Source organism: Salmo trutta, chromosome 17 (genome assembly GCF_901001165.1).
Source record: "Salmo trutta chromosome 17, fSalTru1.1, whole genome shotgun sequence".
Lineage (NCBI taxonomy): Eukaryota > Metazoa > Chordata > Actinopteri > Salmoniformes > Salmonidae > Salmo > Salmo trutta.
In genome coordinates this window covers 39,335,010-39,352,558 of record NC_042973.1, presented here as the reverse complement: position 1 = coordinate 39,352,558, position 17,549 = coordinate 39,335,010, and the positions used below count along the sequence as shown (strand labels likewise).

At 45.1% G+C, this 17,549-nt stretch overlaps 1 protein-coding gene across 3 annotated transcripts in view; it reads right to left on the bottom strand.

The window, feature by feature from the left end:
- Positions 1 to 2,693: 2,693 nt before the first annotated feature.
- LOC115152162 (uncharacterized) overlaps positions 2,694 to 17,549 on the bottom strand; it is a 145,390-nt gene continuing 130,534 nt past the window's right edge. For all 3 annotated transcript variants that reach the window (XM_029696726.1, XM_029696727.1, XM_029696728.1), the window contains one exon: positions 2,694 to 16,358. In XM_029696726.1, coding sequence (XP_029552586.1) covers positions 3,829 to 16,161 — 12,333 coding nt within the window. In that variant the 5' untranslated portion in view covers positions 16,162 to 16,358 and the 3' untranslated portion in view covers positions 2,694 to 3,828. The remainder of the gene's footprint in view (positions 16,359 to 17,549) is intronic.

The following is a 17,549-nucleotide window of genomic DNA, read 5'->3' as shown; positions in this document are numbered from 1 at the left end:
AGAGGGAGGGGAGGGAGAGAGAGAGAGAGAGAGAGAGAGAGAGAGAGAGAGAGAGAGAGAGAGAGAGAGAGAGAGAGAGAGAGAGAGAGAGAGAGAGAGAGAGAGAGAGAGAGAGAGAGAGAGAGAGAGAGAGAGAGAGAGAGAGAGAGAGAGAGAGAGAGAGAGAGAGAGAGAGAGAGAGAGAGAGAGAGAAGGGAAAAAATGGGAAGTGAGCAAGAGTAAAGAAGAAGAGAGGGAACGAGAGAGAGAGGAGGAAGGGGAGAATTAGTGATGGAGAGATATATTAGAGAGAATGAGAGAATGGGGGAGAGGTAGAGGAACAGATGGTAGAAATTTGAGAGTAAGGGAGAGAGAAATATAGGGAGAGTGGCAGATTAAATGAGAAAGTGAAAAAGAGCGGCTGAGGGAGAGAGAAAGGTAGGAGCAGTACGGAGAGAGAAATAGAGTGGCAGATCAAATGAGAAAGGTAAAAAGAGAGACTGAGAGAAAGAGAGAAAGGTATGAGCAGTAGGGAGAGAGGAGGAGAGTGGCAGATCAAATGAGAAAGGATAGACTGAGCGAGCGAGCGAGAAAGAGAGAGAAATGCAATGCTATTTCAAGGCCAGAACTTACTGATAATGTCACTCTACTTCAAAGTGCAAAGCGCTCCTGTCATGCTCCTGCATCACTGCGCCTCTGGAGAATTCCCTCCTAGACCAGACGATACGAGGAAGCCTGACAGCAGTGTGCGGCGCTCGCACATTCTATTTGACACGTTTCTAGGCTAGATTGTGATGAAAAGTAGGCTACTTGGTTTCCTTGTTTAATCGTGTGTTCATCGACCCACAGTTGCTGACCAGAAGCAATGGAGGACACCTGTAGATGCCGAATGAGTCCAATCAATCTAAAGACATCATTAAGGTAATATAGTCAATAAGGACACTGAGTGAACAAAACATTAGGAACACATTTGAAGTTGATTTAAACACTGGATGTCCTTTGGATGGTGGACCATTCTTGATACACACGGGAAACTTTTGAGCGTGAAAAACCCAGCAGCTTTGCAGTTCTTGACACACATACCAGTACGCCTGGGACCTACTACCATACCCTGTTCAAAGGCACTTAAATCTTTTGTCTTGTCCATTCACCCTCTGAATGGCACACACACACACAATCCATGTCTCAATTGTCTCAAGGCTTAAAAATCATTATTTAAACTGTCTCCTCCCCTTCATCTACACTGAAGTGGATTTAACAAGTGACATCAATAAGGAATCATAGCTTTTACCTGGATTCACCTGGTCAGTCTGTCATGGAAAGAGCAGGTGTTCATATGGTTTTGTACACAGCATATACAGAGCTTTTGTATTAGAATGTCACTGAACTAAATACAGACTAACAAAAATAACAGCCGAGTATGATGCATGTCAGTGTCCCCATGTCACAATTCTGACAGCTTAATTTGACAAACACATTTCCTTTCATCTTCAACGGTCTTATTATGTGATTCATATGGCACACGTGTTCTGCTGAAGTCGTGTGCATCATTTTGACACAGGATATGATTCATGTTTTGGTGTGGATGATTTCTTATTAACCTTTGGATGCACCTACACAGAGAGAATTAACTACTTGGCATCCTGACTTTGCAGGCTTCTGATGATATAATGGCCAAAATAATTGGGTTGTATTACAATATAAATTCACCACATAAAATGTTGACTTGCGATTGACCAATGAACCACACGTGTCCAAATGAGCAGATGGGATATGCTAGAGCTTCTTGTTATGTTTTGAATGGACCACTTGCAAAGTGAAGGAGGAATGCTGAGTGGAGCACTGGACCTACTGAGAATCCCATTGGATGAATGTAACAGTCCACATTCAACAGGGACACATACGCAAACAATGGAATGCAATCCATCTAAACACACTGACCTTCCTGACTCTATCACGGTAAAGTCATCACATTCTCCTCTGGGACACAACAATGCTGTGTGAGAGAACCACAGCCTCTTTTATAACACTCAGAAGCATGTCTATTGTATTCCCCCAGAAGCTGTCTCTTTGAGCTCTGAGGTCCTTGAATGAGAAAATAACCTCTCACTTTTCTTCTTGTCTGTCTACCTTCCCTCCCACCATCTATCATCCGTCTCTCTTCTCATTCCCTCGACACTCTCAGGTTGCTGGGTCATTCCGTGGATGGCGTGAGGAGGACAGAGAACCCCCCCTTCCACCCCAGCCCCGTCCCCTGTGTCTCTATCTGCCGCTGTGTCCTATGGCTTTTTATTCCTATATGATGTCAGATTGGGCTTATGTAGGGATAGAAGCCACTTAACACACGGTGAAAGAGCTTCATGAATGCAGCACGGGGAGAGAAAAAAACTGGAAGTGTACCAGTCCTAGTTGGCCTGCTTTACAATGTCCCATATGCCTGGTACATATGGTTTGATGAATGTTTCCTGCTTCTGGTTTCATGTTCCCTGTAGTAAGGCTACATTTGTGCTCTTCCTTCAGATAATGAGCTAGCAGCTCATTGAAGAGTGAGTCAGATGCTGTTATGGTTGTCGGTGCACCTCTTTTTGCTTCCAGGCACAAACGGCCTTCACCGTTTTTCAATTTATGATGCTGTGGTGACAGCGGGGGTCTGCAGGGATGGATGTTGGAACATTTGCAAAAGATGCCATAAACAAAAGGAAGAAACAAGCGCGGAGAAACCAATGCATATTTTTAATAACCAACTTTAAAAGAGGCACTAAGTGAACCACTTTACAATACAAGAGGCATTGCATTTCCATGTATTTTCTCTCTCGCTCTCGCTCTCTCATTCTGTTGCACATTATTAAAATAAAACTTTGACATTGAGCATTGCACCAGAAAATCATCTACCTACAATATAATACAATGTAAGATACATATAAACAAGATAAAGCACCTTTTTTGTCTTAGTAAATAATATTCATAATTAAACAGTTGGAGGACAGACATGGAGGACTGAGTGTGTGTTTTGTGTGTGGTAATATCAGTGCATGGGAGAATCTCCTAAAACAGGTCTCAGGACTGTGAATAGTCCTTGGATGCACCTGAGTTTGTACAGATGCAAGCTTTCCTAATTTTCTTTCCTAAGGACGTACAGATGAATACTTTACTACAGGAGGTTTTACACAGTCTTTTTTTACAATTTTTTAAAGAAACTACAGAGAACCAGCACAAACGGTTGGATGAATGCAACTGCTACAGATCTCATGTTCCCTTCAGTTAGAGGACATTGGCGTTCACATTACAATAAAGAATAACATAGCACCAGTTAATATTTATACAAAAGCTAATATAATGAATGTCAATGAAGTACAGTAAGGTAAAAATACAAATAGAGTAATTTTTGGAGAAGCATATACAAAAGGTGCAAGGTCATTTGGTCCTGTTGCATTAAAAAAAGCAATATTCTCTATGAACACTTTTTGATTGTGAAACTGACATGCATTAGTTGTAAAAAAAAAATATATATATATATATATTTTCAAGTATTCTTTTTGTATTTTTTTAATGAAATATAGTCTCTGAAAAAGATAATGTTCAACCTAGGAATAGCAGGAATTAGTCAATGATTTGCCCTACTAGCATTTTCATTCTAGATTAATAAAATAATCTCTGCCATTATTCCTCACATTTGTGTAATAACACATTTACAAGAGAAGAAGAAATAAAGTGACAACATAAGTATTTAGACAAACATTTCACAGAGAGCCATGCAATCTCATTCATGGTCATGAATTGTCTTGATCATCAATAACGTGAACAACTATTCAGTCTCTTTGTTTTCTATCCCACAGATCCTTCCCGCAATCAGTTTATTGGTTCTGAAGTGTCCTTCCTCAAAGGAATCTTAAAACTGGTGAGCTTTTGGCCAAACAGCTGGCTCAGGAGGTTGTTCTGTGACTCTGCTGTCCTATAGGAGTGGCTCTCCATGGACCTCACCCCTGTCTTTGGCCTAGACTTATTCAAGGAATTGTTCATAGGAAGCGCTGACGCTTTAGAAACTGGGTAATGAAGAGGCCGTCCAAGAGGCCCTTTTTTGGCTTTGTAATCCCCATTAATATGATGCACCATCTCTGCTTTCCTTGGCGTGCAGTTATCGAGGGAGCTTCTCTTTGCTTGAAGGCCTAGACTCCCTGATGTTTTGTGCTTGGAGACTATTTTGTTGCTGACCACATCTTCTTTCACTGAAGAGAGCACCGGGTATTCGCTGGAGCCGTCCGATTTCCTATGAACTGCCGGACCCTCGCACTTGCTGGGACGGAACTTATTTTTGGTCTTGACGTCGGCAGCAAGGTTCTCCCATGTGGCAGACGAGGAGACCCTCTGTAAAATGTGAGGTGTCCTCATCTCTTTCCTCTTCTTTTGCTCTTTTCTCGCAGAGTCTTTGTCCTCATTGGATGCCGGGCCCTGGGAAGTGATCTTAGTGTGGTGGACTGGTGTTAACTCTATGGCCCTGGGGCTGTTGTTGGAGCTGTGTTTAGTGTTTTCACGGGGCTTGGGTGTGGAGGTTTTGTCATTCTGCTTGTTGTCATGGCTGTGAGGGCTGGTTGTCTGTTGCCCCAGCTCACCCTCCCTCATTTGGTCCATCACAATGGTAGATGATTTATGCTTTGTAGGAGGACGGTGGATATCATGTGTATCGGGTGTCATTGAGCTGTTGATCAGGTTTTCACGGAAACTAACATACAACTCCTCATCCGATGCCGTGGAATCTCTCCTCTGTATCTTCTTCTTTTCAGCTTCTGCTGTGGTAGTCTGTATGCTGCTCTCAGGAGTGCTCTGCTTAGCATTGGCAAAGCACTCTCTTTCCTTTTCAGCTATACTGCTCTCAAGTGGATCATGCTCTTCCTTCACATCACATGGCTCTGTGAATGATTTGCCATCGGCCTCACCAATGTCTCTAACAGGCAGCTTAGGTGAAGGACTGGGATCAATGTCCTCTGTTTTGGGTGTAGCAGCTGAGAGACCTTGAGAGCCAAGGTGAAACGTACAATGCTCCAGCTCTACCAGCATGTCAGAGTAGTCCTCAGCCATGTCCTCCGTCTTCACACTGGCATAATTTTCAGTATGATATTCACCTGCACTGGTCTGTGTAGAGTCCTCTGTTGTGTGTACAGAGAGTTTCAGAACTGGCATCTCAGCACTCTTATTTAAGTGCAGTGAAGCTATGCTGGCGATGCCACTGTCAGAGCTGTTCTCTTGTAGACTGTCAGTAAGGATTTTTCTCTTTTTGTTAGCTGGCAATTCACACTCATCATTCTCTTTGGAGGGAGATGCCTTGATAGGTCTGAGAACGCCTCTAAACTTGAAGATCTTATTCCCTCCTGACAAGTGCTTTTCCATGTGTCGGTCAAACTGCTCTTTCTTAGAGAAGGTATAGTTACAGGTGCTGCAGATGAAAGATTTCTTGATCACATGCATGACGTCTGCACACAGCTCACAGGTGTAGAGGGTGGTATGCTTTGAGTCAAGCTCATCCACCTCCTCATGCTCATTCTTCAGATGATATTTTAGTTCATGTGGCTCCTGGTAGGTTACTGGGCATTTGTGGCACAGAAAAATCTTATTTAAGTTGTGCACAACCAGATGTCTCTGAAGCTTGAAGGGTTTGGGGAACTGCTTGCCACAGTGGTGGCAGTCTCTCGAGGGGTCTTTACAGTTGGGGTGCATCTCCACATTCTTTGGCACTGGCTCTGTATTGTGCAGAACCTCAACTGGTGTCAGCGTGCTCGGTTTCCCCACTTTTTCACTGTTCCCTTTAGGCTTGACAACTTTGGGCTGACCTACCTCTGTAGTTTTCACCTCCTGCTCTGTGTTTTCTACTACGGCTAGTTTCTCCTTGTTGGAGACCTTACTGGACTCTCTGCTGGCCTTGCTGGGGCGGCGTTGCATGATGGAGGTGATGAAGTTCTTCACGGCTGACTCCTGCATGCCAGAGCCCGGCAGACTCCCCAGGATAGCGCTGTGTGACTGGCCCTTGCGGGCAAACTGCGTGGCATGCTCCCGTAAGTGCTCATTGTACATCCACACGTCTGATATCTCCTTCAGGCACATGCCACAGGTCCAGATGCCGGCCTTGTTCTTGGCGTGTTTCTCCCTCAGGTGGTCCCTCAGCTGCTCCCGGGAGCTGAACTTGCGCTGGACGCACATATAGCAGGTGGGAGGTGGAGAGGGATTGTGGGATAACTTGTGGAAGTTGAGCTCCCCCAGGGTGAGGAACCAGGTGAAGCACACCTTGCACTTGTACTGTTTGTCCTTGATCTTTACGCTGCCCTCTTGTCGTTTCCTTCCCTTGCGTTCTGTGAGCTTCTTGGCCTTTGCAATGTCTCTGGTCTCTGCATAATCAGTGCCAATGGGTCTTTCTAATGGGATGTCCTTATTGGAGTCAAATAATTGAATTTCGGGTAGCTGGAATGTGGTATTGAGGTTTGGGATGTCAATGCTGTGGAAAGGAGACACGTTGTCTGTAGCACATGGCTCTCCAGTATAAGGTGCAGAAGAGGCTATAATAGGAAGTGGACATGGTGGGGTTGGGGCTTCTGCTTTACAGGAAGTTGGGTCAGAGGAGATCACAGTATCTGTAACGGAGTCGTTGGAGGCACTCCATGACAATGATGCTTTGTCGATAGTGCTCTCAGGTTGGCATAGGAAGTCACTGCCATGGACCACACCATTCTCATGATTGTCTTTGTGGTCTGTTGTGTCTCCTTTCATGCTACATAGTTTTTTGGAATCACTCTTTAATGTGCTATTATGACACATGTTCAACATGATAGCATCGTCAATGGATATTGTTTCATATTCACAAGGGTCATTTTGATTGTTGACAAATGTTTGGTCGATCTGATTTTCTGTATAGTCATCTTTCTTTTCCAGATCTAGGTCAGGAGGAGGATAGTCTTGAACTAATGGTGAAGCGGTTGATAGTTTCTGCTTCTTGTTCTTCTTACCATAAACCTTTGCAAATTTTTTCCTTTTCAGTTCCTCATTCCTAGTGGGGAATAACTGGGAGAATGTGCTTTCATCATCAAGAAAAGCATTCAAATCAGCGCTTAGGCTTGGAGGGCTTGCAAGAGAAGATTTAAAACAGGAGAGATTATCCACCTCATCTGTCGGGCCACTGTTTTTCTCACGTTCAATCTTTACTGCAACCTCTCCCAGTATCTCTTTGGCATTACTCTCATCTTTAGTTTGTTGCTCACATGCCTCTTTTGTGTCATACAAATTCTCTCTAGACATATCATACTCTCTACTAATATCCTTACTTACAGATACTTCCATACTAACTTCCGCTACTCCATTTATGATCTCTGGCAGATTTGTGCTTTTCACCTCTTCTGTATCATTGTTGCTTTGAGTCAAGTCCATAGCCAGATTTGTAATCTCTATTGGAGACATTGGCATCTGTTCAATGCCACTGTTACTTGTTACAGTAAATGGGACTTCCTCCTGCTCTGTAACTTTGTGGTTTACAAGATAATTGATTATGTCTTGTTTCTCAGGTGACTTGCAGCATCCTTGCTTTACCCGGGTTTGGAATTCAGGAGTAATAGCCTGTAATATGTCTGTTTTCAATATATTGAGAAGCTCGTCAGAGAATGGGTCAGGCTTCACATTCACTTCCTTGTTTCTGTTCTTCCGTGGTTTGTAGATTTTCTTGGCTTTTGTAAACTGAGGAGGCATTTGCTGGACTATGTCATCAGCTGGCACTGCCATATTCGTTTCACTTGTGATGTTCTCCAGGATAAAATTTGTTTCTCCTTGTTTGGTTACGAAGGAGCTATTACTTGTCTCAGGACAGTGATTCGCAGAAACCTCATTGCTTTCTGTTTGCAAACAGGTGTGTGGAACCAGGAGCTCTAGATCATCTTTGTTTCCTGTTTCTATAGACTGGGATGTTTGGTAACTGTGTAGAGTCCCTTGATGATTTGCATTTTCCAAAATTGGGCTTCTTTCAGTCCTGATCAAATGTTTCATGGCCTTGTGTCTCTTCAATCCTGGCACTGTCCGGAAACACATTGAGCATATCTCACACAGATGTATCTTTTTCTGCGTGGTTTCTTCCTCTTGCTGGTGGGTTACTGAGCACTGACCTTCCTCAACTGTTAGTGATTCTGTTTGGTCTGATGGTAATGGGGTTGGCTCATTCTCACAGATCATCAGTGGTTTGGGTGTGTGCTGGTTATCTGAGATGTCCTTTATAAAAGCAAGGGTGTTCAGCTCACTAGGGACCTTATAAATATCCAGGGCCTCTGGATCCACTCTCTTCAGCAAGTCAACATGTAAGTCCAAATAATCAATCGTTTGAAGGGGAGCCGGGCAAATGTCCAAATCGCCAGTGGACGGAGCAGTGCTCTGAGAAGGGAGACCCAGTAAAATGGATGGACATTTTATGTCATTTTGGATGTTGCTCTTGTTCAAAGATTCATCTGGTGGACTTTGCTTGGCTGTATGGTCTGGACTCATAGGTACCTCTGTCTCTATGTCACACAGTCTTTTGTCTGATGTCAATGTCGTGTCATCACTGCGATCACAAGGTTCACAGTCATCCTTGGGGCTCTGCTTGATGGCTGGTTCCTCCTCATCCACATTGGCTGGGGAGATAGGAGTGTAATCAAACTGACTCAGTTGTGGAGGCTCATCTGGAATGTAATTGTAGTTCAGTGGGCTTAATTTGAAATCATACAGTGATACAGAGACTCTCTTCGTAAGGGCCTCCATTGCCTCAGATTCCTCTGTTGCAATGGTCAAGGGTAGAGGAGAGGGAATGCAGGCTTCAGTGCTACATATTTTACTGTCTGTGATTCCCAAGTCCAGTTGAGGAGGACTTACTAAAGAGTACTCCATCTCAGCTGTTATGGTCAATGAGTCATCAATATGCAGTGCTTCTTTGGCATTTATGTCGTCACAATTTTCCTCCTTGGGAGATTGGATTGAGGCTGGGATAGTATCTATATTATTGCATGTGATTGGCTGTGATTGTTCTTGTTCTTGTGTGTTAGGGTTGTCCACAGGTGTGTGTGGAGAAGCTGGTAGAACAGGACTGGATGGAGGAGCATCCTCTGGAATAATATCCAGCCTTTCGTCCATCTTCAAATCATCTTTGCATGGTGAGTGCTGGGGAAATGCCATGAGATGTAAGGGAACTTTTTCCTGGATGTATTCCACTTCTGGAATCGTTTCTATTTGTCTATGGTTAGCCTCACATTCAGGTTCCATTTCTGTTTCTTTGTCCTCAGGTGTATGTTCCATGTGTGCATCGCTGTCAAGGTCACTGTCACACTCAGCAATGACCAACATGGTGCTTTCATCATCTGAGTCAATGTTGGAAAAGGGTGATATGTGGCTAGCATGTTCTGTATTGGTTTCCATCAACAGTGGACTGCAAGGCTTAACTGCGACAGTCTCCATGAAGACATGGGTTGATTGATTGGCAATATCATTCACGGGGGGGCTACACCTCAGAGAAACTGTGTGACTTAGCACTTCATTCTGTATTGCACTTTTGGATTCAATGTTGTCTTCCTTCATTACACATGTTGAACTGTCCTCCGTCTGTTCATTTGCAGATGGTGAAGGACATACACTCTTACAGTTACTTTGGATGTATATGGATTGTTCCTCAGATGCATTTTCTACCTCTTCAGGCTTATTATCCAAGTTGACATCCATTTCCTGCTCTGCTAGGTTGGACCCATTGGAGGGCTGACTCACGGACTTAGCATTGAGACTGATGTCCTCCACTGGCTCCTGATGCTCATCAATGGTAGTATCTAGAAGCTCTGTATGCTCAACAATGGTGGTATCTAGAAGCTCTGTGTGCTCATCAATGGTAGTATCTAGAAGCTCTGTGTGTTCATCAATGGAAGCATCTAGAAGCTCTGTGTGCTCGTCAATGGAAGTATTTAGAAGCCCTGGATGCTCGTCAATGGTAGTATCTAGAAGCTCTGTATGCTCATCAATGGTAGTATCTAGAGGCTCTGTATGCTCATCAATGGTAGTATCTAGACGCTCTGTATGATCAGGGAGGGCACTTTTGGCTTCAAGGATTTCATCCCCATAGTCCTCTAGCTTCTGGTTCTCACAGGTCTCCTCAGCCATTGGTTGATTATCCATTTCAGTGTTTGAGCAATAATCAGTTTCTATAACACTATTGTCTTCAGTGACATTGCTCATGATTGGGATGTCTTTGAATTCTGACCCACTGTCGTTGTTAGGTAGAGACTCAGTTAGCTGGAGTGAAACAATCTCTTTTACATCAGATGGGAGCTCTGTTTTTTCAGAGAGAGGAGGCTGTGACTTAAAGTGTGTGGATTTAATATTTGCCTCATCAGGAATCACCATTTTATTATGATCTCTGATTTCAGCAGCATCAGCAGATGGAGTTTGGCTTTCACTGTGTAAGTGTGCTGGGCTCTTACGTGAGGTGAGGTTTGGCTCCTCCTCTTCAGGTGTTATGGGATCATTTTTTAAAATGGAATCTGATATCACTTCCAGGCTTTTCATCAGGTTTTCGGCATAGGCCTTACTCTCTAGAATCTCCTCAGATTTCTCTATGTCAGTTCTCTTGTCAACATCCATGTCTTCATCTCTGTGGTCCTCCTGTTTCAGTTGTTCTTTCACTTTCTCTGTATTTGAAGTTGTGGTTGTCATACTGTGTTCACGATCATCCTTCTTGCTAAATTGTTCAAGGACAATGGGTTCATCATGGGTTGGAGTATGCTGTCCCTCCATCAACTCAAACTCAAATGGACTGGACCATGGTAGACTATGCTCAGCAAAGGACTCTGAATGTGGGTCAGATGGCATAATTGACACTGCCAGCGCCATGCTTTGCACAGGGCAGCCCATATCTAGACCAGTGTCTTCATTCTCAGATTCGTCGTCCAGACGCAGAGGGGAGAATTTGCTCATCTTCAGCTGCTTTGGGGACTCCTCAGTAAGCAGTGGTGGACTCAGCTTGGCTGTCTGGAGCTGATTTTCCAACTCGGTCACAATCCTCTTTATCTCTAGCTCATCTTCTGACACACAGCTGTTGAGATTTGTACTGTAGTCAATTATTTTGTCTGGCAGAGACAAAGGAACATGATTGTAATCTGATTTCTTTTCATTTAATTTATCAGAGCCGTCTTTGTATTGGGATATCTCATCCGGTAACATGGGGCTGACATCGACCATAAGGCCCCAGTCCCTCTGATCCAAGAATGGAGAAAGAAAGGATGATGAGCTAAACACCTCCTTTTTGTCATTGGTGGTATTTAAGGAGTTGAAACCTTCTTTATGCATTGGAATGTCAGTGTAGAGGCCATTTTCAAATCCTGCCACTGAGAGGTCCCCGAACATTGACGATGTGTCAAATGAGAGAGGAGACTTCATAAGACTCTGGTCCTGCTCTAGGGGGTATGGGATCAGATCTGATGTATCTTTCTGTGTCAGAGGCTCCTGAAGTTCAATTGGAGACAGGCACACTTCGTCCATGAGTGCACTGCAAAGAGGTGTGGACTTGGGGACTAAGTCATTAGTGAAAGTCATTGGATCTTTCATTGGATAGACACTCTCATTGTGTTTGTCAAACATAGAAATGTCTGATAGCTTTGAATGCGGCTGTATAGATTGACATCCCACGCTTTCTCGTCTTTTGTGTACAGATTTTTCCTTTGAGATGGTTTCATCTTTTTTGAATTTATTATAAGAATGTGCTTCCATGTTGTTTGTGGCAGGATGTGCTGATTGAAGCTGATGTGATTTGAGATCAGAACTAATAGACTGAAAATGTCTTGATTCCCCTTTGGAGATCTTGACGGCTGTCCTTAGTGGTGCGTTTTTGTCTGAACTTGCTTTTGTTTCAGTTTCTCTGCTAAATGAGTCGTCCTTCTCCCTTTGGGACACATCTGTGCTTCTGCATTTCTCAAGGGTTTTCACTGCACTCCCCACCTTTAGTAGCCCTGATACTGGATCAACATCTTCAATGTTCGAGTTAGTGATACTTAAGGCCATTGACGTGTCTTTATTAGTAGAGAGGAAAGTCTTATCAGTGCTATACCTCTGAGTAGATTTGGTGAATGTCAGTGCTAGTTGTGTGCTAGACTCTTTGCATAACTTTTGTGGAGATCGCTCGTAGGTTCTCTGCTCGGAAGAGTCTTTCCTCCTGATCTCCACCCTTTTCTCACAGTCTGAGTCTGTGCGGTCAGTGCTTTTGGGGCTGTTGATGCCATCGCTGGAGATACTCACAGACGTGCTGACTTCACTGCTAGTGGATGACCTGCTGCCTCTCCTCCGAAGTCTCTGGTGAGAGCCAGGTTTCTCTAGAGACAAGGAGACATCTTCAGCTTTCTTTACCTCAAAGCACTCTTTTGACTCGTGCCTCCATGCTGCACTGTCCCTGTCACTCCTAGCCCTCCATTTGCACTCCTTTGTGTAGGTGTACTTGCAGCGGCTGCTTTGGCTCAGGCGACCTTGGCTTGCTATCTTCACAGGTTCAGACTCGTCATCTGAGTCTGAGACATAGTCGTACTCCCCAAATGTAGGGTTTGGCACTGTGGGTGTCAATCTCTCCATCACCAGTGAGAACTGGAGGTTTTTGGTGCCTTTTACATGGAGCTTGTGTAACTTGTTTTTCTGTTGAACTATTTTGTGGATGAGTTCTTTGCTCCAGGTACCGGCACCGGTCCTTTTCCTTTTATTCTCCCTTGCTGCAATCCTTGGGGTTGGGGAACTCCTGTTTGCAGAGGAGACTTGGGAAGAGGTTGAGCCACTCAACAAAGAGCTATCCCGGAGGCGTCGAACTCCACAACGTTCTGAAAATGTGCTGGATAAGAGAAACCTTGGAGTGTTAGTGTTTTCCTTTTCACTCTTGCACAGCTTTCTTATATCTTTCACTTTATTTTCTTGCTCCATCGGTTTCTCCCCCGAGGCGGTCCTTGAATTTATATGAGATAGTTCTTTTTTGATGTTGATTTTCTCATCCTGCTCAAAATTCAGAGTGGTCTTCTCAAGTTTGCTTTCTGTGTGGTTGTTGTTGTCTGTCTGAAGGCTCGCTTTGTCTGAGTCATAAAGATATTTTCCTTGTGTCAGAGACCTATCATTTTCAGTAGATTGTTTGCTTTTGCCCTCAAAGACCATTGAGTCTTTGGTTGTCAGAGTCTGCCTGTTTGACGATACTTTGACAGTGGCGGGATCATCATCTGCGAATGCATCAATGAAGCTGCTGTCAATCTCTGCATTGTCTGACTGATAGCCCAGTCCATTTAGAGCCTCAGTGATTAGGCTATCTAACTTTGCATCCTCCATCTCCAAGTCAGGAAGAGAGACAGGAAGGTTACCTGCCCCAGTGAACAGGTTAAGTTTCATGGGGTCATCCTTAGAATCTCCTTTTGTTTCGCTGTCAGACATCAGCTCTCCATTCTTATTGAGCCCCAGCAGAGACAGGTGAAGGTCAGTTGGACACCTTGGCATGGAGACACGTTGACATAAACTGGTCCCAGAGGATGAATCTTTTGTCATGTCATTGTGAAACTGTGTTGAACTTCCTGGAGTTGTTCTGGTGTCGTCCACTTTCTGTGAAAAAGCATGCTGTCCACAGTATTGCTTATGGCCAAGGAATGAGGCCAGGTTAGTGAAGTTCTGATCACACTGCTTGCACGTGAGAAGCACATCCAGTTGGTCAAGGTTTGCCGTGGCTAAAGACGTGGCTAACAGTTGATGTGCAGAGTATGGTGGTGGAGGTGGGTGGTGCTCCACCCCAAAGCCCTCCATATAGCCCTTGTTGCCTTCCATACTAGGCTTTTGATGTTCGTTATTCTGCAGGTAGCTCATCATGTCATCTTTTTCCCTCTCTGGGGCGTAAGGCAGATTACGGGCGGCGTCTGAGTGGAAATGGTGGGAGTTAGTGCTGAGGTGATCTGTGGGTCCTTGTGCCTTCAGTTGGTGCTGGTGATAAAATGGAGGGGGATGCCCAGTCTTTGATATCTGACTGTCCTCAGAGAGGTTGACAGGGCTTGTTGAGGCTGGGGAGAGTGAGGAACATGTGCTGCTAGAGGCTGGGTTATGGATTGGGGAGGGCGAGGGAGAGTCATATGGTGACACCATCATAAGTCCCATTGGTGGGACCTGCAATGGTGGATATCCATATGTACTTGATGATGCCCCAGGTACTGATTGATTCATTCCAAAATATATAGGCTTATTCTTGGACTCACAGACCTGTGCGTGACTTGTCTCAACTTTAAAATGTGGTATTGTACTGCAGCCCTGTTTGACACTCTCTTGCCTTGGGTTTGATAGACCTTCACTAGGTCTATTGTTTTGGAAGGAGCTGGGGCTTTTCAGTGAGCCATTCTTATGTGATTTAGTGTCATCCTGCCAGTCAGAGGGTGCTACCAAAAAAGTGAGCTTTTGGTTGCTTTGTTGCCTAGACAACTCGGTCCTGTTTTGGTTTGGCATGACAGAAGTTAGGCGTATCTGCTGCCATGGCATCCTACTGCTTTTGGATGTGTTTGGCCTTTGATCGACGGCTGGTTGGTTCTGAAACTTATCATTCATATTAGGATAAGCCATAGTGTTTTGGTCTGCTGGTGAAAAGGTCTTATTCGGTCCCTCCCATGAGTGTGGTAACCTACTATGGGGCTTGGTGTTGACGCTTTTGTCAAAAGGCACTGAGCCCATGTGGATGCTATTGAGTCGAGGGCTGCTGTTGTAGGCTTTGTTTGAAAAGTGCATTTGGGAGTTTGGACCTTGTGCAATATTTCTGGCATGGTGTACACTGGCTTGAATATGTGTTCTCTGGCTGGCAGCAGCACTGTCTTTGGGGTGGCAACTCCTCTTGCTCCCTGAAGTGAGGGCTACATCCCGATTGTCTGCCAGGACGAAAGTGTCCGTGCTATCTGGCAGGGAACTCTTACCCTGATCTGACTGCTGGGAGATAGAGCCAGAGCTCTCACTACTAGCTGAGTCCTCACTCAGGCCCCTGGTGCAGTGCATAGAGGACGTGGCCCCTTGTGGTGCTTGCAGGTACTGTGGTGGCTGTGGAGGATGGGGGTAGGAAGACCTGTCCTGTCGCTGGTCACTGTTGAATTGAGTGTTATTCTGAACCCCCTCCTGCCCCTCCACAGATGTCTGAAAGGTAAAAGAGTTAAGAGTCACCTGGGCAGGAGTCAAAGAGGAGTCTATATAGTCCTGGGATTGGGGGTTCTGATCACAGGGAAAAGGGTCTGGGTTTGAGTCTTCCAATAAGAGGTATCCGTACTGAAATGGCAGAAAGCTGACATTTGCCTTGTTCACCTCCGAGAGAACTGTGGATTTTTGTGAGGAAATCCCATAGTTAGAACCATTAAAAGTCCTTTCTGGAGACTGCCAGTCATTGGAGCCACTCAACTGAAAGTCTGGGAAGAGCAGCTGGCCGCTTGGCTGTGTGTTATTATTGTTCTCCATTGGCCCTGGTTGCTGCTGCTGCTGGGGTGGCTGCTGGTGTGTGGATGTCCCACCTGTGGTTCCCAGTGCCTGTGAGGTATAGCTCGGGGAGGTGAGATTGGAGGAGGTCTCCTGGAAGCAGCGGCTGTAGTTGAGCTCCTCCTGCTGCAGCTCGGCCTCTCGCTCTGGTATACTGGGCACGTGGAACCTGTAGCTGCCCGACACAGGGCCTCGACTGGCCTCCAGCTTCTTGGGTGGCGAGACCTTCTGCTGTGGGTAGGCGATGCCGATTGTAGGGTTAGAGCGTGGGTTGATGATGCTGAGTCTGTATAGCTGCTGTGGGTTGCCGCGCTCCGACTTCCCTGACCGCTTACCCTTGTCTCGGCTCCGGTTCTTTCCGCTGGGGGATTGGGGGCTGCTTTTGCCACTGGGCCACGTCCTGTTGCTGGCGAACTTAGGCTTGTTCTGCAGTGACTTGAAGTCTATTTTCCCCGCCTGCTGAGGTCGGATCACAGCCTCGCGCTGCTGAGTATAGTCCCTGTCCTTGTCTACAAACTTGGCCCCTCTGCTGATTGTCCGCTCCTCCACGTCCGAACTTGAGAAGTGCTCTGAAGACTCTTTTGTGGCTTTCTCATTGCTGCTGTACTGCTCCAGTGCAGTGCCCTCATCCTGCAGTTTGAACTCAGCGTCCAGCTTTTTGACAGCGTACGTGTGCTGAGTCTCTCCTGCCATGGTGCAGGCGAGGCTTGCTGGGCAGGCCTGGTCCTCAGAGATGCTATCTGGGAGGCAGAGGCATGATGAGTCTGGGAGTATGGATCAATACGCTGCTTCCATTGGCACAAACGGCAGGGATGGGAGGGCGGCTCTGCGCGATTATCTCTCCGTTCTCATCGTGGACCACCAATCTGTCAGTTTACCGTCTGGGAGTCCTGCAGAGACAGAGAGGAGAAAGAGGGGGTCAGATTTCTGAAACATATTTTACATCGTTTTGCTTTCGTTCAAGTTGCATCCATTAAAAAAGCATGACAATTGCCATTCTAAATGCATTTCTATAAATGTATGGTTTAAGAATAATAAAATGCTAACTCCAGAGTAAATAAATATAATAATAATATATCATTGACCATTCATTCATTCATTCATTCATGTATATAGTTGCATAACTATTTGTAGAATAAAGAACAGTACAGGTACATAAGTCAGCAGGGATATTAGCTTTACTAAACCTACAGAGCAGGATGAGAGGTGAGTGATTCAGTAAAAGCTGTTTTCCAGCTGTTGCCAGGAGAGGGCAGTATTGCCACAGTTTTGCCTCAGTACTGCCACACAAGGCACAAAGACACATTGTACAGTATACAGGCACATTATAAACCCTTTTAAGTTGTCCAGATACATCTGAAAACCACAACAGCAATTCACCTAATCACTCAGTGCACTGTCATGGTCAATAGATATAAAACTCATATAGCTATGTGTTACGTTCCCCAGTTTCTGTGTTGTAGTTTGTGTATTTGTGAGTGTGTGTTTCAGGAAATGGCTTCCTGAAATTCTCCCCGAGCAGCTGATTGGTCGGCCTCCATTGATTGGAGAGCTGACCCCGCCCCCTCGTCAGGACGTAGCTGTCTTCAATTACAGACTCCTGAAGCAATATAAGCCAGTGTTCTGCTGCTGAAGAGAGCACCAGATGATTGCTGAGGAGGCAGATGGCTGAGGGTTATCATGTTGGTTGTTGCTAACAGGGTTGGTATGTACTGTGTTAGATGATTGCTGAGAGAAGGCTGATGGTTATATCATAGGTTGGTTGTTGCTGAGAGTGAGACAGTACATACCAAAACTGCCTATGTTAGTTGTTGCTGGGAGCAGCCTTGGTATGTTCTGTGTTAGTTTGTTGCTCAGTCAGCTTATTTGATATCCTGTGCTTCTCTTTTTTGTGTGAAATTGTTTATAATTTTCTGTTTAATTTGTTCCCAGGGGGGAAGGGGAAGGCACCTAGGGAGTGCTTAGGCAAGAGGACCGCGGGCATATATAACCTGTAGAATTCACTGTCTATGCACACTAGGAAAGACCTGGGCAGACCACCCCCTGTATTTTTGTTAGTGCACCAGGTGGTGCTAGTTAGG